The sequence below is a fragment of the Gavialis gangeticus genome, unplaced genomic scaffold (assembly GCF_001723915.1).
Source record: "Gavialis gangeticus isolate Ggan-Ray unplaced genomic scaffold, GavGan_comp1, whole genome shotgun sequence".
In the NCBI taxonomy this organism is placed as follows: domain Eukaryota; kingdom Metazoa; phylum Chordata; order Crocodylia; family Gavialidae; genus Gavialis; species Gavialis gangeticus.
In genome coordinates, this window is record NW_017729025.1 from 131,424,177 (window position 1) to 131,447,654 (window position 23,478).

The window sequence follows — 23,478 nt, forward strand, 5'->3', positions numbered from 1 at the left end:
TGGTTGTGGGGGAGCCAGGCGGGGGGGGCTGCAGCAGTTCAAAAAGCGTCTAAAAAATTCAGACTACAAAAAATGGCCTTTGATCTGTAATGGAGGCTCTGTACAGGAAACCCTCACTATTCATGGGTATGGCATTTGAGGTTTCAAATATTCGCAAATGCCGAACCCACATCTTAAATACGTACAGGTGCTCCTCGGGAACTCCGCGCTTGCTGTCACTGGGCTCCCGCCAATTGCCAGTGCAACCAGGCCCACCCCCACAGTGCCATATTCACAGATTTCGCCATTTGCAGGGATCTCCAGAACATATCCCCTGCAAATGGTGAGGGTCGCCTGTATTGCAATTAAACGTGATCTTCTCATTGGTATTTTATTGAAGCCAGACCTTTATTTTAGGATGCCTGACCAATTTATTTAAATGTACATAAAGATCCTGATAAACAAAATGCCCATTGCAAGTACAACAAAGATGACCCTTTTTACATCTTAGGCTGTAAGCTGAACAAATGTTAATTGGCTTAGTGAAGCAGTTGCACCATAAGGAGACAATCCACCTCTGATGAGACTGACTATCCTTCACTTGTACAGCTGTGACTTGCCACTAGAGGCTTGGTAAATAGGGGCAGGACTAGGAGCCTCTATGAAAAGTATTTCTTAGTACAAACCAAGTCAGTGCTGTCAGCCACAAGGTCTTCACATTTTCTGCATTTCATTTTTACTCTGCAGTATTTATTGGAATTGGCTGCAATGCCAATAAATACATTAGGGGCAGGAGTGGCTCACTGCTCCCGCCAGGCAGCTGTAGCCCTGGAGTGCTTGGGGGCCACACTGCTTCCTACTACCCAGACTGGCTCGCTGCTTGAGCTCCAAGGATCCTGATTTTTTTTTCCTCTGAAGCCTACCCCCTGCACACTGGCTCAGGCTGGCAACCGGCTATCTAGGCACCACCTGAAATCTGAGGACCCTGATCTTTTCTTTTCTCTGAAGCCTATCCTCCCCCCACTGCCACCCAGACTGGTTTGCTGCTCCTGCCGGTGGCAGCATGGAAGGGGGTGAGCTCCAGAGAAAAAAAAAGGATCTGGCCCCTTAGAGCTCAGGCACTGCCCAGCCAGCTGAGCTCGAATGGGCTTACTCCTTTTTTTCTCCAGAGTTCAGCCTGCCACCACCCTGGAACCACCTGAGATCCGAATGGCCTGATCCTTGTTTTCTCCAGAGCTCACCCCCCCACCCCCTGGCCCACTGTGGCCCTGCTTGTCCACTGCATCCTGGGATGCTGAAGGACTTCAGATTAGGTAGAATAACTGTGGGAAGTGGCCACACCTTAATGGGACAAGAAGAAAACTTGGGCAGATTGAATATAGTCTTGCTCTGGAGTGGTGTAATTTTAAATCAAATAATGAGTGCTGTAAGACACTTAAAAGGTGTTTCAGTGCAGCCAATGCAGGGGGTAAGAGCTCCAGATAGCACCTAAAACTACTGTGTAAAATGGCCCCATTTTACTTTTAGAAAGTACTTCTCAGCCAGTTCAACAAAATCAAAGCTTTTTGATTACTTGGATTTTTCACTGACCTCATCTTCAGAAAGAGAGAGTATGGGAGATGGCTTTATGTTCTACAGCAGACCTCCTGGCAGTAGCCTAACAGAGGTGGTGAGGTGTAAGGGACAATACAAAAATAGCTGCAGTAGCAGCAGCTGCACACACTGCCATTGGGATCGTGGCAGCCAGCATTGGCCTGCACCCTACAGCTGCTCAGGGCACAAAGCTGTCCTGCTATGTCTCTGCCCCCTGGTCCATTTTCACGTGCAATTCAGGTCTCTGGTTTATTCCAAATTATTACTGGCATGCCACAAAGATCAGGTTTATAAATAAATAAATAAATAAATAAATAAATAAATAAATAAATGTTAAAATGGGTCTTTATGTTATTTGATAAGAGGTTGCTTTTAAAACTTCCTCAGTTTGTCACGGTTCTACTGTGTGAATATAATATTGCAGTGGGGTTTTCAGCAGAGATTGTCATCATAAAACATTAGAGACTCCAAACAAAAGATATGGAAAAATAAACAGTCAATTTAACTTTTACATACTTATCTACACCCAATCCTAAACCCTTTGTTGCATCACTACTCATATTGAATCACAGGGTTGTATTAAGTAAAACTGCATTTCCCGTTTCATTCCAGCAAAACAAACCACATAGTACATGCATGCATTAACACATTGCTACTCCAATATCTTCTAATATAAATGCATGACTTCTCCAATGAAGTCTATGGGAGTGCTGCTTGATTAAAGAAACAGAAATTGACCCATGTGTTTTTAGGGTGTATTGAATGCTAACACTAATCATTTTAAGTAGGTTTCCTATCCAGTCAGGATCAGGTAACATATCATTATAGCTTTGTTATGATCCTTTTTTATTTATTGGACTAAGAAAAAACAAAACAACTCATGTCGTGTTATATCTTTTTACAGTCTTTTGGATACATGAACCTTAGATTGAGCAGCAACACTAACAGCCTGGCACAAAACCTTAAACAGCAATTGTTGCATGCAATCACTACATAGAGCTACCAACAATGGAATCCTATTTGGGAACTGATTTGGGTGTGCAGGAGTCATTTAAAGACACTGAGTCCCACAGCAGTAAGTGAAAACAGGATCGTTGTTAAATGTAATTCTTAGATATTCCTACCTGCCATTTGGGCTGAGGTGGAGGACTTGGATCCTGAGGCTTAGCAAAGCGAGGATTGACAGGAAGATGACAGGAAGAGAGAAGGGCTGGTTTATCTACTAACTCCTTGTATACCATTTGTTTGTTCCATACAAAACAGTAGAAAATATCAGAGAAAAGGTTAGAGAGCTTGAAATCTTATTTGACAGAGGCAGAAAAAGAAAGAAAAATTGCTGGTGTAGAGACCACAGGAGGAGTTAAAACGAGGTATTTTGCACAGTTCTTTTCAAGTATGCTCAACTTACTGGCCTGTTCCTCCAATAAAACTGTACTCAGAGCCAGCCTTAGAGGTGGGTGACATGGACAAGTGCCCAGGGCACCGTGATCAGGAGGGCACCACACATACGCACATGCACACGCACATGAGCAACCCATGCACACAGCAGTTCTCTTCCCTTGCCCTGCCCCGCCTCAGCCAATCCCTACCCCAGGCAGGAGCAGTGATGCCCAACCCAGCCCACACCCCCACCTCCAGCTGCTGCTCAGGAAGAGCTGGGCCAGGCATATGCATGTGGGGTTGTGTCTGCTCCAGTCTGCCCACAGCAGCAGCAGTGCCTGCCCATCCACCTGCCTGGTGCAGCATGCCACTCCACCTCCCTGCCAGACTGCACCCTGTGCCTCTGCCCACCTGCCTCTGACTTAGCAAATACAAAGATAGTCAGAAAATAACACAACAAGGTATTCTGAAACAACATGGAAGACATCCATGCTGACAGACACATTGTGTAAGGGGTGATGTTTTGTGATAACAAAGAGGAAACAAGGAAGTCACTTCAGGAACATGTAGGTTATAATTGGGCGGGGGGGAGAAACACCATCCCAGAAAAGTGAATAGAGGTCTAAAAAGGTAAATAAACTGTAGTAGCTAGAGGGCATGAAGGAATGTCACAGTTAATTTACCAATATAAACTCAGTGCATTTCCTTCCTTATGATCTGTTAGGATGACAAGCTAAATTCTTTTTACTAAATAAAATGCAATTTTAAACATATAATCTCTCAATTTGAAAAATACTTAAGCACAGGATTACCTTTAGGCATGTAAGTAGACTTGCCCAGGCCAAAAATGGCCAACTGCAAAAGTTTCATGGCATGTTCCATTTGCGAGTGAAACTCATGAATGAGGATATGAGTTGCTCACATGCTTCTAATAGTAAAGCCTTGCTCTGTACTTTAGATTATGTTTTTCTTCTTGGGTGGGAGGTGGAGGGGATGCAAGGGGAGATAATGAAATCATTACCCTAGATCTTTAGAGTCATCTACTAGCATTGACAGAACATGGACACCAGAATTTTTTATCAATACTTTAACCAGTCAAACTAGCTCCATAAAAACAAAGAAACAAACAAAACAGCTCTACTACAAAGCCACAACTTTAGATACAACTTCACAACAGATTTCCTGACAACACAAATCCCCCATCTATTAGTAGACATGGACAGTCTATAAAATCACTAATTACATTTCTGTATAAATGCAGAAAAAAGTTATATCTGGTATGTATAAAATTTGCAATTAAAAATAAAAAGAAAAGCAAGCCCAAATTCAATATCAATCCAATTTTTATCTGAAACCTACCATCATAAAGGAAAGACTGCTTCAATTTCAAAGCTGAATTTTACATTCATTTATCACTCACCTGCCTCCGAAGTGATGTGTTTGGGGCATTTTCTTCAAACTTTGCCAACAGCTGTGTTGCCATGGATTTGACTTTATTTTTATTCACCCCTTCTCTACCATCACCCTGTTCTTTCCCAGAATGTGTCTCCTGGTTTGAAAAACTCGAAGCCTGTTTAAATACAAAACAACACAAAAAAATTAAAGTTGAGAAGTGCAGCTATTGTGCCAAATATTATGACATGAGAAAGAGGATACTGAAGATACCAATTTGTGACACTTGATCATTATCAGTGAAGAGAAAAGGGAAACTGTTTATAGGCTATTAAAAAACTACTGTTGAACAAATTAAAAAAAACAAAACAATAAATGAAAGTATGAGATGGACTGTTATCTCTGGTGACCCACTCCTCAAGAGAGACAGAAAAAAATTCAGATTACAGAGGCTAAACAGACCAGGAAGCCATAAAGACAAACAGCCATGAAGGGAGAGGGGCACATGCTAGAGGGAAATGCTGTTATTTAATTTTGTTTTAAAAGTTCCTAAATGAGCTGGAAAAAGAAGTGTAAATAAGAATTTCTTGAATCCAAAAGTGGATCATGAAATGTAAGTCTCGTACTTTCCTTTACTAAATATTTAAAAAGGCCCAATTATACCACAGTGTACAACAAGGTTATTTAAAGATTACAGGTCACTTAGGAATAGGGATGTACATCTTATTTGGCAGATTTCTGTCAAATATAAAAGGCCAGGACCCTGTTAAGTTTGCGTCCTGATGCTCCATTATCATGGGCTTTATGCAAAGGACAGTGTTAAGCATGCCAACGCCACTAAACACCGACCTCCTCAAAGCCACCAGAAAGACCCTTTCGACGCCTTTTCTTTGTTTCATTTTCTTCTTCTTTTCTTTCAACCTGCAGCAACAAAGGTAAACAAAGTTATGTTGATCACAACTGTATTTGTGCTGAATATCTCAGCATGTAGGAAATTATGAGATTTAGCAAATAATCTGGTGTTGCTGAAGAATGGGACTGTGGGTTAAGAGTTATAGGCTTGATGGATTATTCCACTATTGCTACTGATTAGGGCCCTAGCTCAGCACGATGTGAATAATTTTATTGATCTCAGGCAGAGTATCCATGTTTAAAGGTGGGCTCCAGCTGGGTAAGAATGTACCTATTACTAGGCTTTGTTGGGACAGTGGACACACTTAAAGGCTTTGTTGAATCTCTCCCCTCCTGGTCTCAGGCTCCCTCCTAATATGAAAACTATATAAAAATAATTGTTTCCAGGATGAGTGAATGATTGCTTGTTAAATGCTTTGAAATTCATGAATAGAAAGATGCTCATACAAGTGATTCCAAGCAAATTCATGCACATACCCTAGGGGTGGCCAACCCGCAGCTCCGGACCTACATGCGGCTCTTCAGAAGTTAATATGCGCCTCCTTGAATCTTTGCACAAGCACAGAGTGCCCATCTTCCATAGCCGTTATGTCATGTCATGTGATGCGACTGTTCACAGCAAGCATATTACTCAGTTTGAACTCAGAAGTTTGGACTCCGGAGCTGTAGGTTGGCCACCCCTGCCCTAGACTGCCAAATGCTCTTCTTCAAAGCAAAATACAGCATTGCTTCCCTAGTCAAACAATTCTTATCTCCATAAGTTTAATCAAATTGACTGAAGTCTTGCAAAGAACTTATGCCCAGTCATGCTCACAGTTGCTTCAACTGGATGGTTGTCATACTTAAGAGTCATGCATACATTTAACAACTTTAGTGTTAAATAAGAGATCATATGAAGAGACAGGCAATATACTCTGTATTCTAAATGTGTGCACACACAAACAATTTAGAGCTTTAAAACATGCATCTATTAATAACAATAATAATGATGATGATAATAATAATAAAGCCAGTCCTGGACCTATGATTCAATTTACAATGAACTGATATAAATTATGGAAGTAATCATGACAGAAAATCTTGCTGCCTGGTAAACATCATCCTATACAGTATATTTATAACAGTCAACTATAGTTCAGTGATTTGCTTTCTCTCTCCAAGTTGTAAGGCAGTAATCTGGGCCAGCAATGAAAAGAAGGAAGATCAAAGAATGCAGGCTTCCTCTTTATATTTTCCCTGCTTATAATAAATCATTATGCACTAAATGAAAAACTATCCCAACCATAACTTCTGGGCAAATACCAAAAGAAACAGACAACAATATTTTGATTCCTTTTATATAGGGGTACAAGGTCTTTCAAGCACTGGCTCTCAGTAATGTAGTTACATGCCCTGTGTGAGCATCAGTCTGCCCAGCAAGACTGCAGTGTAATGGTACAAAATGTCCTGAAGAATAGTTTGTACATAAAGCAGAGACCACATGAGAGAATGAAGAGCACAGGATAATGTTGCCTTTCAAAATATTATACAATAGGATTTGATTATATATTCTTAAAAAGCTGGACCTCAAAAGAACCAATTGCCTAGAGATTCCAATCCTGAGGACTGTGATCCTTGTTATGTAAACACCAAAAACTCATTTTACAGTTTGGAGTGCAGGAAATTTCAGTTCCTCTGGAACACCGCTGACACTAATAGGAAAATGAAAAACATTATCCAGTCCAGCACACATTAGCAAACCAGCTGCAGCTACACTAACTTCAGGCAGCAATTTCCAAGACTCTCACAAAATAGGTTTGAGGTCCTCCATTCAACAAATGATAAGACCCAAGGCAAAGCCAGATACTGCTGCCAGTTCAGGATGTGGCACTCCTTTCCCAAGGTCAGCATCAAGCAACACTCTATAATGTCATTAAGGAATACTGTTTTGTTGAAAATGCCAGCTCTCTGCAAGATGCAACATTAAGTACATGCCTATTTATATTTCTAGAAAGTGTCCTATGTCACTTTCTACAGGGAGTGATCTTAAAATCTAAAGTTATGCCCATTTCTAACGTGGGTAGTTACACTCCATCAAGCTTCATTTCCCTGGCAGCCTCACATAGTGATAGTATTCTTAACTTCCTGTCCTCAGCTGAGTGGTGCTACAGGGCAATAGTTTCTGTGTTCCATATTAGCAGTGGTTGCTAACGCCTACAGAGCTTCCAGCACAAGAAGTGGCCTTGGTATTCTGGCTCCCTGAGTACAGGCTAAGGATATACAAAGTATGAGATTTGGAGGCTGAGATAAAGCAGGAAGCTTTGTGATGGTGGCACCAGCAAGAAACCACAAAGCAAAATCTAATCTAATTGTTTGTCTTATCTAAGCTTCTCACGAGAGGGCAGTAATTATTGTTTTAAAAGATGCTGTACATTTGCAGCTCACACATGCTTGGCATGTGAGCTTGATCTCTCACATGCCAAGATTTAATAAAAAGAACTACTGAAAGCTGTTCCTCCCACTCGGGACTATTCTAATAATCTCCTCCTCTCCACTCTTCTAGTGTCTGTCTTCTTAATGACTGGTAGAAAAAGTGCAATATGAAGGTTTCCACTATTAAAAGTCCACTTTTTGTGAGTAGCAACATGGCAATAAGAAAAAGTTCCTCTCAATGAAGTCATCCTTTTTAAGAGAGGACAATATTTATTTACTCATGTGGTGTGCGCCTCTGGTTGGGCTTGATGGTAAGCGTGCCACAGTCTTGTTTTGTTTGCAAGTGGATGGTGGGTAAAAAAGTTGTTTCCTAATAAGGATATATGAGATTACTGGGTGGTTGACTGGTCACATGATTTAAAAATGTGTTTATGGAATTAACAATGTGTAAGACACAAGTCAGTCTAGGAAATCTTTGCAAGATCTAATGCAATTTCTGGGTTAGAAAAATTATGTTTACATTGGAATTGAAAGTGACAAGGTGGAGACAAATTTCTAGCCAGCCTAGTAAAACAGTGAAAATTTATATTACACATACAAGTAAAGAGAATGCTGTTAAGGTCACTAGATTTGGAAAACAGTAGAAAAGCTGTCTTCTGTCTGTCACTTTTGCAAGTTAATCTGCAAGGCAGTGGAAGATAAAACTAAGAAAAATCTAACATGCCTGTACAGGCAGAAAAAATCTGTTTATGTCTGTGCAATAGATTAAAGTTACAACATAGTAGGAAGTGGGTCTTTTGCAAGCGAGACTTTCATGACTGTTGGAATTATTACAGAAAGAGTCATGGACATCTCAGGAAATAAAACCAAACCTCTCACAGGTTTGCATTATTCTGTGTTTCAGGAAACACCAGCTGCTGTAATTTGGTTTGGATGGTTAGAATTTACAGCAGTTAGATTTCAAAAATTACAGACATGAGGTTGGCTTCAAGCCAGATCTTGCAAGAGCTCTTATTTTAAAAAGTAAAGATAAGGGTGGGGTTGGACATGAAAGACTGACCCCCCCCACTACCTATCTCATTTAGCTGTAGGTTTTTACTAAAGAGTGGAGGGAAGCTTAAAACTGTGAAAGGTATATTTCAGTATAATTCTACATGAGTATATGGCAAGTCTCCAAAGTGGTAGCCCTATACTCTCATTGGCTCTGATCCTGTATCAGATACTGCTGACTCAGACGCCTTACAAAGTTTCACTGACTTCAGTGGAAGTCCAAAATGTTTAGAACCCAGTCTTGAAATTAATTATATGCAATTATGTCTACTATTCTGAAATTCAGTGGGAACACTCAGTCCCAAGAATAATGTTTAATACTGTAAGGGCACATCTACATGTCGCCCTACAGTGATGTAGCAATGCGCTACATCATGTACAATGCAGTATGGCAATATGGTCATGCAGGTCTATATTCGATCGCCAGCTACATCATCATAGAGGTGTGCTCCCCTGGTATACTGTGTCACTAAGGCAAAATAGCTGAGAAATCAAACTGCTGCATGCATGGTACAGGAACCACCTTACTGTGCCAGTATGGTGCCATATCACCAGATAGACATGCCCTAAGGGTCTGCAGAATCTGGGCCCTAGGTGATAATCACTTTAGACATGTATCTACTTCTTTTCATCCTCTTCTCTGAATGTCTGATTGGTAACAGGAATCGTTAATTAGGACATAATTTCTCTTCACATCACATGTGCTTGCCCTGACTTGGAGCATGCAGCTACGATAATGTAGCTGTTGATCATGTGTAGACCTGCATGATCACTACACTGCTATAGGGCGATGCGTAGATATACCTTTACAGTATTAAATATTATGCTTGGTGAGTGTTCCCACTGAATTTTAATTATAAGTAATTATGTCTACTATTCTAATTTCAACACTGGGTTCTAAGCATTCTGGACACTGAAACATGAAAATGTGGCATCAGTGCTATAAACCTTCACTATGTTATTCCTCAGACATTCAAATCATTACTATAAGATATTAAACAAGTAAAAATCAATTCCAGAGGTTTAATTATTATTTGAGTCTATATGCATCATGGCAACAGACTGTGCTGTCTCCTATAAAGCAACATAGTATAACAATATAACTTTGATGAAGAAACTTTTAATTTACATAGGGAAAGTACTGGATCTTCCCATAGCTCTTGCAAGTCTGTAATATTTCATAATATATATTTTTTAATTTATACATTGTAGTGTGTAAAACAAAAACAACAAAAATTGGCCAGACATAAATCATCTAAAACATCCTTGATTTCTATATTGCTCACAGAAGAGCAATCTGGAATTGAATAAAGCTACAGGAGAAAGTCTCTGGAAATTGACATTGCCAGGCTAAGAAATATGCATCTTAAATATAAATGTGTTTCTCTGTGTTAAAAAAACACGACAATCATCTGGAAAATAAATGTAGAGTTGTTAGATTTTTTTTCCAAAGAGAGCCTAGTACTTCACTGATTGTACATGCAAAATTCCCATTGAAGTTAAAAGCAATTTTTCAGTTGCAAAAAAATAATTGATCATGATCATTGTTAGTTTCTAATCAATTTCAGAGCATAGTGCAGCAATGTTAGTAGGGGTGCACCGACAGAATTTTTGAGCCGATACTGATGGCTGATTTTTCATGAGCCATATCAGCCAATACTGATCCAATTCCAATAAGCAACCAGGCAGCGTGGAGAGCAGCGTCCAGCTGGTGAGTCTGTTGTGGAGAAAGGGGCGAGGGGGGAGAGAAGGGACGTGGGGGGGCAGATCGAGGCCCCCATAGTGAGGAAGGGAGTGGGGCTGGGGCAGGCACTATGCACACCTGGGGAGGGCATGGGGGGGTGTGCCCCCAGAGCTGCGCGTGGGGTGAGAGCCGGCTGCTGATGTGGGCTGGGGCCGGGGGCAGCACTGAGCTCTTCCTGGCAAGGGGCTGAGCTGTGCTCAGGGCAGGCACCAGCAGCACTGGGAAGGGGGTTGAGAGGGGCTGCAGTCACCACAAAATATTTCTCATAGTCTCCCCAACCCCCCTCCCATTGCCACCACCGCCATCCCCAAGCGGGGCAAGCCCAACCCCTCCACCAGGAAGAGGCCAGTGCCGCCCTGGTCCCAGCCCACAGTGGTAGCCCTCCCTTGCCCTGCAAGCAGACCCGGGGGCACACATGCCCCCCATGCCCTCCCAGGGTGCATGCTGCGGTGGGAGCCACCCCCTCCCCAGATGAGCCACTTGTGGCTCTGTCCTCTGCTCTGCCCTGGCTGTGCAGTACCTGCCCCTGTCCCAGCCCCACTCCCTCACCACGGGGGCCTCAATCTGCCTCCCCATACCCCCTTCCCCACAAAAGACTTACCAGCCACCCTGGCTGCTCTCCATGCTGTCGGGCTGCGTGCCTGGCCTGCGCGCGTGCTGCACTATGGCTGTGTATGCATGGGGCATTTATCAGTGCCGTTACTGGCCACACCAGCCCAAAAAAGCAGACTGCCAATACAGTCAATTTTTCTCATATTCAGTGCCAACCCGATACGGGACCAATGTATTGGTGCACCTCTAAAAGTCCAGGTTACAAAAATCAAACATGATTTTTCTTTAAAATCTGTTTGCATTGGAATTATTGTTTTGTTGCTATGTGACCATTACTTTATTTCTGCTTGTCTTCTGTTATGTAGGAATTATGCAAAAGCTACATTTTGGGTTTGATATTGTCCTTTTAACCTCTTTAAAAGGAGATGAAGATGTAAGGGGTAAAGCTTCTTACTTTTGGTACCCGCTTCCTTGGTAACGTCAAATTGATGTAGTTAAAGATGGAGTTTGAGGACTTTGCAGAGGAAAGGTCATTATTTTCTCCATTTTGCTTGTCCACAGCATCTGTTCAAATGAAGATGTTTGCACCATTTCAAGATATTATAGTCACATAAAACAGTCATTTTTCAAAGCTTTATTTCTGTGGGAGACAAAAACACTTTTGTGGTCTATTACTGGGAATAATGAATAGCATAAGAGTATTGGAGCCTACACTCTTGGCAGAATAAAATACATTAATAAAAATCTAGGTGTGATTTGAAAAAAATAGTTAAAAGAAAACCACACAGGAATAAAGGTGGAGGAGGACAACTACATCATTAGTAAGCTTCTGTCACAGTCTGACATCACCTTAATGAGATCTCTAAAGGTAGTTACTCAGTATGCTCCTATCCCCTAAAGCCACAAAGAAAATGCAAGCTTTCATCCAAATCAAGTGGGCTTTTTCTTCCCTTTTAAGCATGAGATAGCCGCTGCCGACAGCAAAAGTCATTCAAGCATTCCACAGCAGTTGATACCGTTGCTATGAGAAATGGACATTGGCCCAACTTCAGGGGTTCAGAGGCACTGTGGATGAAATGACCTACTTCCAAGTTCTATAACATTTAAGAACAATATAGGCTCACTTACCAACTGCTCTCAGAGGTGTTCCTCTAAATAGCTCATAGAATTTTGAGAGATACATAACCATGCTGAGCTTATCAGGCTCTCCAGCAGACGCCATCTCTTTCCCAGTGGTGACAGGAGGAATTCCAAACTCTCGCTCCGCAATGTCAAACGCCAGCTGGTTGTTTTTGACAGCATCTTCTTCATTCAGAGAATCAAAGTCACTGAGGGAGTAAAGCATTAGTATCAGTGGAAGCCTGACTTTTGCCACTTTCAAAAACAATGAAGCTCTGTTTGCTTCATTGGGAAATATCACAACTAAAGTGCTACATGATTAAAGACTGTATGCATCTTTTGCAAGGTTGTCTCCATGAAGTCTATCCAAGCGTATAGCTCAAGAATATCACCAAAAGTGCTTTTTCCTACAATGTTCTCAATGGTAGATTTCAAAATTGTGCTCAACTGAACAGAACTTTTCAAAAAATTTTCTGACCTGGTCCAAGAGAAAAATCAGGATATTCTATTAACTATGAATACTATATAAAACACTCCTCTCCAAACTACACATTTCATCATCTTTACGCAGCTTATTTCAGTTAGTATTAAAAAAAAAAAATCACTGAGCTCCTGACCAGATAGAATAATGAATAGTCTGTGGAGGCTAATATTACATTTCTTTATAAGAAGGCATACCATACACAATTGTAGTAGTTATATATGATATATAACTATATTCATATATAGATTGGAGCCCTATACACACACACACTATAATACACACACACACGTGTATATATACACATATATACATATACACATACACACACCCGCTGAATGTGAAGTTCTTGTCTGTGTAATAAGTCTGAGAGGTGTATAATAATTAGATTTTAATCACACATTTAACTACCTTACTAGTCCACTGAACCTTTTTTTTTTTTTTTTTTTTTTAAATATAGCTTCTGGTAGAGAAACATCTTCCTCCTCAAGCTAAATGCGGAAGTTTCCACTCCAAGAGCTACCCCTGCCCAAGGCCACAGTAGTTAAACTTTCAAAACTTGACAGGTAGTAAATGCTGATGTCCCAATCAGATTTTTTCTGTAGGTGCAACCCTGTTCATTTACACAGTTCAATTCCCCTGAATGCAGGGAAAAACAATAGCATACAATTTCTTTTCTCAGCCTGCCTTGTAAGCGAGTGCTGTGCCCAAAAGAATCTCTCTTTGCACCCTCTCAGGGCCATACTTATGACTGCTTTTTTGTGCTTCCTGCTCTCTTTCTCTGTTATACACATGGCTTGCCAAAGCATCTGAGAGACCCCATTTTTAAAAATCAGTAACAGAAATCTTTTATTCTTCTAGAGGTAGTTCTTACTCAGGCCCAGTACTTCAGTACTATGGATGATAGATTCTTTTGTTTCCACCTACCACAACCTAGTAAGAAGCCAAACTGCTGATTCCACTTAGGCCGGAATGAAAGGTGGCAGGCACGCACATCAGCTTGTGATTGATGATAGCCATTACAATCTTCCAGCTCAACAATATTTATTCAGAGCATTTGGTTCTGTACGTGCATCATTTTGTTCTATTCAGGGTTTTCCTTTAAAATGTCTGTAATAGTCCCATTGTGAATTCCAAGTCTTTGGGGTAGGTAATCTGGCCAAGAGGGTGGAGGAAGAAAGGAGAGACGCACCTCCTAAAGCCAGAGAGTTTGCGAGAACATAAGGCAGCATGTTGTTCTACCAACAACAAAAATTACTGGTAGCTCAGCTCTGAGAATTTGAATTCTCAGTAAGGAACTGGAGTAAGAGACGTTCTTACACTTTCACATGTAAGAATTTAGATCTAGTGCAGTGCAATGGGAATAGGATCCCCATAATTAGAAATTTCCTTTATTTATTTTGATGTTAATCTCAAGCAGTGCACTCACAAAAGTAGTGGATCCAAGAACAGGGCAACCAGTGTAATCTACTCGCCTCTCACTCTGACTGTGCTACATATGTTCAGCGAGCTCTGAGCTCACTGCCCAGTCAGTAAAGCCTCCTGCTGGATTTCCATATAAGCTATGAGCTCTGAGCTCACAAGATGTCTGGGGTGGGGTCTGCCCCAAGCCCCTGCTTTCATGCAGCTCCACAGACCGGGGGTAAATGCAGCTGCTGTTCACCCTGCCCCTCCCATGGAATTCAGCAGCAGGGGAAAGGAAAGAATGAATAGCAGCAGCACTTACTCGCTGGGTTCTGGAGTCACATAAAAGCAAGGGCTCCAGACAGACCTCGGGCACAGCCACAGCTACTACACAGCTGCACCCCTTCTGGATCTGTCTCAATCTTGCAGGATGACCTTAGGATCTGTTACTCTGTTTGGTATGTATGACACTGCTCTACACAAAAGACAATTTAACCATGGCTAGAGTGCAGCAGTACCTGAACTGGCTAGTTCATAGCTTTTCTTTTTCTATGAGAATTCTCTGAGAATATGCCTCCAAGCACAAGACAATACAAACCAGCACATTTTCAAAGCACTGACATTTTTAAAACCAGTCATGTAATTCCCACTGAAGTCAACAAGAAGCACATGGCTAAAAGCCCATACAGTTCTTTGAAAGTATACGCCTTACATTTTACGTGCCAGGCCAAGGACATCTGGAAAATATAAACTTGGCAATACTGTGCAACCAGTTGCAAAAACAAATGATAAAAGAGGACTCTAGACCATCAGCTTTGTTTCGGTTGGCCCTATACACGTCCATACTTTTATAAACAACTCAATATCCTACGATTAGCAAACTCTACACATATAACTTACAAGAGGTCAGGTCTGAAGCGATGCATAATTGCACATAATGCAAGGCCACTCCTCCAAGAAGTAGTGAGGTCAGTAATATCAACATTCCTGTAGCCTTCTGTCTGTTTCCGACACCAGGTTAAAAGCTTGTTGGGTCGAATATCTGATTCTGCAGTTACAATATAGGAAGACTATTTCAGTCACTTTTTATAAGCTATAAAAGTTCTGAACATGAACTGTGGAAGAATCATGTGGGGAATAAAATTTCACATACCATGCCTTGAAAGATTCACTGATCTTCTAATAGAGCTTACCCTTTCAAGAGGGCATTGTTGTAGTTCATTTGTAACATACAGATGCCTCACCTAAGAGCAAAAACAATTTAAGACTCATTTCAACATTAACATCTGCAAGCAATTTTAATATCATCTACACTTTTCTTGCAAGCTTTATCACATAACCTGATCTAATCTAGAAAGTCTTATGGAGGTTTTGTTTATTCAGCAGTTCATCAGTAGCCACAATTCTCTTGGGACAGAAATGAACACTGATATCATAGAGGGAGCCTTTAAAGTACTGACCTGATGGGGTCGAACACAGCTTGAGTTCAAGTTTGGATACCGTGTCCCTGGATCAATGGTATACTGGTCAAAATTCTTGTTGATATTTTCAGGTGTAGTTTGGGGTAAGAGTCGATAAATGCTCTCTCTTATAAACAATAATGAGGATATGTTAGGTGAAGGCATTAGCATATAAACATTTTTTTCCAACTTTAACTTTACAACAACCCTTGCCTCTATTCAGAAACTGTCAGAATGTAATACTATGTACTGCAGCTGCATCTGTACCACTGCTTATGCTGTCTCAGCATGGGAAAAGTTTGAGATGGTTAAACATGGACAGAAGCTCAGGTCTTCCCAAGGCAGGAAGAAAGCAAGAAAACAAGGAGGTTACACCATGCAAAGTCATCTGGTTTTTCTTTAATCTCCACCCAAGTAGTAACCTTTCTTTTAGTCACAAAACGTCCTGTATTGAGTCATCCTGCAATTCCCACAACCACCAGGTCCTATTCTGTTTAGTTTTCCATTTGGAATGACGTTGCATGTGCATCATTTGTGAGCCACTGCCTCAGACAGTGCTGTATTTAGAAGCCTGACTGAATGCTTACCACAAAAAAGCTGTTCCTCAACAGTTACTACATATCAGTCCCTAAAGCAGCCCAGCCAGATGTAAGAAAATGAAGTCTCTGCTATTGGAACCATTAATGTTAGCATATTCTACCCACAGGGCTACTGCCAAACAAAAATTTGCTGGCATCTTAATGACAATTTTTAGTAGAGACAATAACAGATTATGCAAAACAACATATGATCAAAAACTATAGGTATTTGTGCTTATTTAGCTAAAGTAAATAAGGGTTATGTCATGCCCAGAGCATGAACTAAAAAGACGCAGCTAAAATTGGATGTTGGTTATGAAAATAATTACTGTAATGTAGGGTCTGCACTTGTTCTGGGCTAAAATTATATCAAATCATGTTGGTTAAAACAATTGCTTAGGGGAGCAGATGGGTTGTAGCGTTGTGAACTGGATGCAATGCATTTCAGCTCTCTTTCTCAGAGTTTCAGTCCGGTTTGGGTCAGTGATTCAGGCTTCAGTTCTGAAAACCTACTCTGTAAGAGTGAAGACCTGGACTATACTGTGTAGTAACATGACTGTATAGGGGGCAGGGGGGGTAGGTGGGCGGGAGGGGGAGGGACAGGTGCCCACATGTGGGACCCTATCCCCAGGTGCTGATTTAGAGGGCATGCTGGAATGGCAGAATGCTAGGTCAGCCCTCTGCCTGACTCCCTGCATCCCTCCTTGCTTTCTGGCACCTCTGCCCAGGGTGTCGAAATAGTTAATTAAAGCTACTGAATGTCTTGCAGACTGCTACGCCTCTGACTTTGTAAGTTGTGCAGCAGAAACATAACTAGCTGTCTCAATCCACTGCTACTTCAACCAAGCAGAATATTTTTGTTTCTGGTATTATCCTTTTCAGAATCTTTCATCATCACTAAAGTCCATTAAAATTATCTTTGGAAAGAAGAGACTAAAACAGAGGAAGTGCCTACCGTTCAGCAAGGATCTCTAGTGGAGGTTTCCTCTGAGACCAGCTCTTCACCATCCATGCTGTATCAAAAGCAGCTAGGAAGCCTCTTGCGCAGCCAGTACCCATTGGCCAGAAGGGCTGTAAGAAGTATTTACAGTTTAGCCTTTTTAATCCCTCATCTTTCTTAAACAGACTTATTACAGAAGCATTTGCCAGGTGAACCTACAATCTAGGTTTTTGTAGAGCCTCAAAATAGGCCAGAGAAAGTTCTAGTGCCCAGTGTTGCCAACTCTCATGATTTTGGCCATTTTTCTTAAAAGCTAAGCTTTGGGAATGTGAAAAAACTTAGCTCATTTATTTACTCATAAATGTTTTTTATATATATAATTTTTTAAAGAAGCTTTTAGCCCTTATGGCTGGAGACAGATGTTGCTTTTATGCCACCATAAATCTTATTATGACGACACAAAAGGCCAACCAAATAGATGCCCATGCCCCTTGTCATGCCACAAATGCCCAGAGTTTAAGGCCAAGACATAATTGGTATAAATCTGTGCCACTATTTTGCAACAGGTGACTGTCTGCTTTTAAGGTAGGAGACCCTGGGCAGTCTGGAGCTGCATGCACTATCTAGCTACCTGAGGCAGGTACCTCCAGGGTCCAATCCTGAGCTCCCCAAGAATTCCCATTCCTGGAGCATGCAGGATTCGGGCCCTAAAACCCCAGGAGCACCTGCCCAGGTTTCCCCATTTGCAAGGGTGTATCCCAAGTCAGCTACCTAAGGCATGCACCTCTGCAAAGCCTCTATTAACTTTACCCAATGTAAACTAAAGGCTGGAAAATTAGGATGTACTCAAGTCAGGAGGCAAAAAAAAAAAAATATTGGGTCATATTACCTAAAACCTCATAATTTTAAGCCAAAGTGTTGATTTTTTTTTTGAAGATCTGCTGTATCAGTTTCAAACATCTGGCCATATGGAACACACTGTGCATTTACTACACTGTACACTTCTCAGGTTGTAATACAATGCAGTACACTCTGACAGGCTTGAGTAAAACCACTGGGCCATATTCTCAAGGGGGCTGCACCAGCTATGCCACCTGAGGACCAAGCTTACTGCTTTGAGCTATGAAATACAGCATATACGATATCAAATGGAATCTGTGTCAAAGAGGTTATTAGGCATGTATTAGCTACTGAAACCACAGCATAAAACCACAGCATGAAAATGAAAGAAAAAAAGATACCAGTGTTTCAGGACATTTAATGTAAGACAAAGATAAAAGTGTCTGCTGCTATGTTTAGACCATCCTCACTGGCGATGCATGTATATGACATGGTTCAACAATGTCAGCTGAATAACCAGCATTTCCTCTATTTTGCAAGACATCCTGAAGAATGACCACAAAAGGAAGAATACCTTAAGGCAGGAGTGGATAAATATGAATAGGAATGAGCGGTCTACACATTTGCACAAGTCAGCAACTTTACTCACCTAAGTTACATGTATCAGCAATGGTCCACACCAGAGGTTGGCAGCCTTTTTCTGGTGCAGACCAGAGCTTGCAACTTTGCTTTGGTTGCAAGCTGTAAGTCTCCACACCCCTCCAAAACAGCTAGCTGCCTACACATCTTCAGAGCAGATTCCCGTCCCCTCCACAGCAGAGGGAAGCACTGAGCAGGAAGTGACCTGCAACAGCACAGCTCCCTGCCACCAATGCCCCATGCCTAATTGGAGCTTTGAGGGCCAGATTCAACCCATGGGCCACTGGTTGCCAAACCCCAGTCTGTATGATCAGACTTCCACTTAAAAATAGAAGAAAGGACTTTACAAGATTACCTTTACTCTCTGGAATATATATATATATATATATTTTGTTAAGCTATTCTGCTACGGTTTAGAATGGCAGGTTAAGTCCAGGGGAAAATGGTTTCTGGGGACTATGGTTACTTCTAGTAATTAATTGATTACTTTGTACATTTGGAAGCATTTTATGTAGAATCCATTTAATCATTTATTCATTATACTCAAGCCAGTTTCTTCCTTACAAGACAGAACCTTATAAAATGGGAAGGAAAAAATCCAATCATTCTACTAAATAAGGCATATTGTGGAACTGGAAATGTATATAGAAGAACAAAATAGATTATTTAAATAAATTCAATTTGATAGTGTCTCTTAAATAAAACAGTTAGTTACAGAAACTGAACAAGCAACAAAATAGGAAAGCTGTTCTCTGTTGCAGGTTGCTAAACAGTCATTTAAGCATGTTTCAGACCCCTTGTAATTCTGCTCTTCCCATGCAAAGATCTAAAGATATGCTGGTGACCAGACAATAGTCACATTTTAGATTCTTGATTTTTATTCTGTCAAATAAAACATTTTGTGAAATAAATGTGTTCCCCAAAGGCATTTAAAATAAACTTTCAAAAATCTCCTAAACAACAAAATTCTATTTTGGCATAAAACATTACCTCCAGTAAACTATCTCCAACCAGGGCAACCAAGAGCTGATGTCTCTGCCTCTCCCGTACTAAAGCTGCATTTTCAGAGGCATACATGGAAGTAAAATCAAACATGGCTACATCTGATTGCCCATAGTGATTAATTGCAAAATCCAAGGAAGGCAGCTGGTAATTGGTAGCAAAATCAGCAGCTTCTCTGGCATAAGACAGCAGATTTTCTTGGTTTACGTTTTCCCCACATAGGAGCATTTCAGTATCAATATAGTCCTGAAAAGAGAAAATGCATGCACTAGGATATATTTTAAACAAGTCTGTTCCCAGGACCAAATATTGCAGTGGATAGTAGGATGGTAACATCGTATCACAGAAGGGTTGGAGGAGATTTATTTAAATACTTAAAACATTTATTAATGAGCAAACACAGGCACTCTGGGCACTTTTACAAATGTGCTTTAATGCCTACACATGTGCATTAGTAGCCTATTTTACTCTGCATTAGAGTGTCCCATCAAAAACTATACTAATATACTAATGCACAGTAAAATTAGACTATTGAGCATTGCCACTAAAAAGCATGCACGTTTGCTACTGTGCATTAGGGCAGCATAATGTGCATTTATTTAGTACCTCACATTAGAAGTACTAAATTTAATGCACAGTAGCAAAAGTGCATTAATGAATGTGTAGATGTGCCCACTGTAATTTTAAACTTCTCAGCACAACCCAAAAGTAGTAACGCTCTAAGCTGCAAGCTAAGCAAACAAAGGAAGATAGTGCTACCTCCCTTATCTCATCACTTAACCAATATTTTGATAAATTTACAGCCTCTCTGCAGCCATCACCACTACTTATCAGTATGCAATGGATCTTCCCTTCACGTTCCATCAGTACTGAGACTATATGTGGGCTGCCCTGTTGTTTGGTGTCAGTCAGAATTCTGACTAGATACTAAGGAATGTCAAACTTGTAATGTATCAAAATGAACATTTTACGAGATGCATGTAGAGACTGGACAAGGTAGACTTTTTTTTTTAAAAAGCAAACCACCCAAGCTTCTCAGGGACCCTACTTTATGGGTCACCTTACTTCAGGTCACTGATTAAATAGGTTTCTATATGACACTTAATCATGGATGAAACTCATGATGAATCAAAACCGTTATTAGCTCACTTGCCTCGTGTTGAATTACTTGTTTAACATGCAACGTGAATCGTTCAGAGAAATCTTGTGGATTTACTAGTAACCCCTGACCTTAAGGACAGGTGGCCCAAGCTCCAACATTGGACTGGTTTGGGTGTGAGCACCCTGTGTCAGAGTCCTGGGAGCAGAATTAAGTTTGAAAATGGTAAGGGTTAATGTTGTATAAGTGGACGGGTAGCGTTTTTTTAAAACTTACAGTAGATTTGTACTCATAGCTTTGTTAACAATGATTTTGTTTTGCTTATTCTACACTAAAATATATTGAAATGCACAAAAATATTGAAAAACACAAAAATATGAAATCCAAGAGACCAAGTCAGCCTCCAATTTTGAACTCTTTTCTTTGTCTCTTTGTTTTCAGGGTAGGGGCAATCTTTAGTTGGCAGTTTCTAAATTGGTATCAAATGTTCTTCTTTGGAAAAGATTTGTAACTATCAGGTTCTATTAACTTAAGTTTGATCCTGTCTCTGGGGAAGAAAGAAAAGATCAGCCAAAGTTTGAAAAATGCAACCTCTGTCCCCAGAAAGTCACAGGCACACAGTTCAATCAGCCAGTCTAGTAACTCAGCTCCAGCCTTCTGGCTAAGGAAAGTGTTTACTTGTTAGTCTATGAAATGCTTTAAACACAGACAACCAAACAAGTCCATCCCCAACTATGGTTTCTGTTTATAAAAGTAGTCAGGGCAAAATGCTAAAAAGTTAGACTCATCCTGATGGCCAAGGTAGAGTTTTAGTTTGAAGCCAAAATGTAAAAAGAGAAAAAAAACCCAAATGTTATGTTTACATCCAAGGAGCAGTCCATATCACAGCCCTTGATGTCATTTTGTTTCATCTTACTCTGGTCTGAACCCCTCTCCAAAACAGGAATAAAAGACATATTGGTTTGAGAGTGGGTGAGCCATGAAGGGAATACTGGTCAGTGTGGGAGTCATGTGGACAGTTTCTACCCTTCACCATGGTGAAGTTGCTTCCAAGAGCTCATCAGAAAACTAGTCTTCAAAAAGAAGTGGCACACCCCCCCAAAATTGCCTGTATGGTGGGAAGCCATTTCCATTTTTCACCATCAGCCCCTTGAAGACTCCACCAATGATTTTATAGGATTAAAGTCATCCTTACTTGTCATGGTTTGTTTTCTCCAACAGTAGAAGTAATCCTTAAAAATCCCTCCCAAAAAGTGAGAAGTGATTCATCCCACTGGGCCCATACCCCTTAAATGCTGCAGACATAGCACAGCAAAGCAGACATCCCAGTGCTAAGATCTTCAGCCACTCCTAAAACTTTTCCCCAAGATTCTTTGTCAAACAGCCCTCTCTTTCAGCCCCGCCGGCCTTTCTGCTCTTTCCAGCAGGGATTCATCAGGTTCTCCATCTGGGGATTGTTTCTTCTCAGCCCTGGGCTAGGCAGTGGGTCTCCTTGGTGATCAACCATTCCCAGCCCACAGACAAGCTCCTTGACTAATACACTGGCTTTTAAATCTCTCCAGCCCTCCAGCCAGATTTAGCAGAAGTCAGTAGGCAAAACCCTATGTTACTATTCTGTTGCTAGTCTTCTCTGACTTTCCAGCACTAGTTCTCAACAGGGGGAAGTCAGCGAGCCAACCTTTCAGCTGCTCTCCGTCCTCAGCCTTCTTCATCCCTCCAGCCCTGGCTCTGACACTCAAAAAAGTCCACAAGCCAAACTGACAGCTCTTCCATCTCTTAGCCATCTCCACAATACTCCTGCATCTGCCTCATCTGCATCATAATACTACCTCATCAGGTAGCTCTGTCTTCCTGCCCACCCCTCCCAAAAGCTGTCCCACCTTATTTCTGCCTCTTTTTTTCTCCATTTATTAAAAGCTAGTTCCATCTCATCTTCCTGCACCTGCTCTGACCTACACTTGCTTCCTCACAGGCAAAATAAGTTTTGATTCAATATGGCAACTCTGTCACATTAAAATAACCTGCAGGCCAAACATGTTTGAGAACCCTCATACCAGTTCTCATTTTCATCCTAAGAAAACCCTGTCTCTTGCTATAACAGTTTTGTAATCTTTCCAGGAAAATTCATTTTTTGCCCAATGAGAGAGACATTGAAGAGGACTGATTTTCAGAAAGTGTCAAGTATTCACCTTCTTGAAAATGCATGCTTCATAAGATGTCTGTTTTGACATCCAAAAATTAGTAGTTATTTTGGAAATTTTGGCCAACTTTATAATTACCCAATTTAGACAACTGAACAGACAACATCAACGGCTTTATTGAGCTTACACAGATTCACCCAATTTGGTCCCTAGTTATTGAGGCTTTTTATCTTTAATGAGGTCAATGCTGGCACAGCTAATCACTCTTGCAGGTTCACTCACGGTCACATTTCACCCAGTTTTTGAAATTACAAATTCAAATAGCATTTTCAGTTCTCTTGCACATGTAGAGCACCATCTAAGTGAGTTGTACTCTAATCACAAAGCGATTAGGCTAGTCAATTTACACCTTCTGTAACATGAATAAATATTTATTCAGCTGCTCTTATGTATTTTTAAACCAAATTCATAAAATCAATAAATACAGTAAAAGGTTCTGTCTGGCATGTATACATACGTTAATAATGACTCCTTTGTCCAGAAGACTCTGTTTTTTTGCAGTCATTACAAAATAGTGAGTGCTATCTTTATAGTAAACAATATTCTCCAGATCAATTCCTGAAAAGAAGACATTAGTAAATATGAGAAGACTCCTGTGAATTCATAGCACCTGATGAAGTAGGCTGTCACCTACAAAAGCTTACAATTCCCTGAATCAGTTAGTCTGAGGTGCCACCCACCTTGGCTCCAGCAACCTCACA

The 23,478-nt window shown here is 40.9% G+C and overlaps 1 protein-coding gene across 4 annotated transcripts in view; it reads right to left on the reverse strand.

The window, feature by feature from the left end:
• Window positions 1-23,478, reverse strand: part of MICAL2 (microtubule associated monooxygenase, calponin and LIM domain containing 2) — a 193,348-nt gene that overhangs the window by 123,291 nt on the left and 46,579 nt on the right. For 3 of the 4 annotated variants that reach the window (XM_019519567.1, XM_019519566.1, XM_019519568.1), the window contains exons 6-15: window positions 23,235-23,335; window positions 19,466-19,723; window positions 17,012-17,127; window positions 15,479-15,605; window positions 15,172-15,262; window positions 14,919-15,066; window positions 12,143-12,342; window positions 11,469-11,578; window positions 5,194-5,265; window positions 4,373-4,522 (exon numbers count right to left, since the gene is read on the reverse strand). In XM_019519567.1, coding sequence (XP_019375112.1) covers window positions 4,373-4,522; window positions 5,194-5,265; window positions 11,469-11,578; window positions 12,143-12,342; window positions 14,919-15,066; window positions 15,172-15,262; window positions 15,479-15,605; window positions 17,012-17,127; window positions 19,466-19,723; window positions 23,235-23,335 — 1,373 coding nt within the window. Of the gene's footprint in view, window positions 1-2,696; window positions 2,802-4,372; window positions 4,523-5,193; window positions 5,266-11,468; window positions 11,579-12,142; window positions 12,343-14,918; window positions 15,067-15,171; window positions 15,263-15,478; window positions 15,606-17,011; window positions 17,128-19,465; window positions 19,724-23,234; window positions 23,336-23,478 lie in introns of all 4 variants that reach the window. The other variant, XM_019519569.1, reaches the window with a different exon arrangement.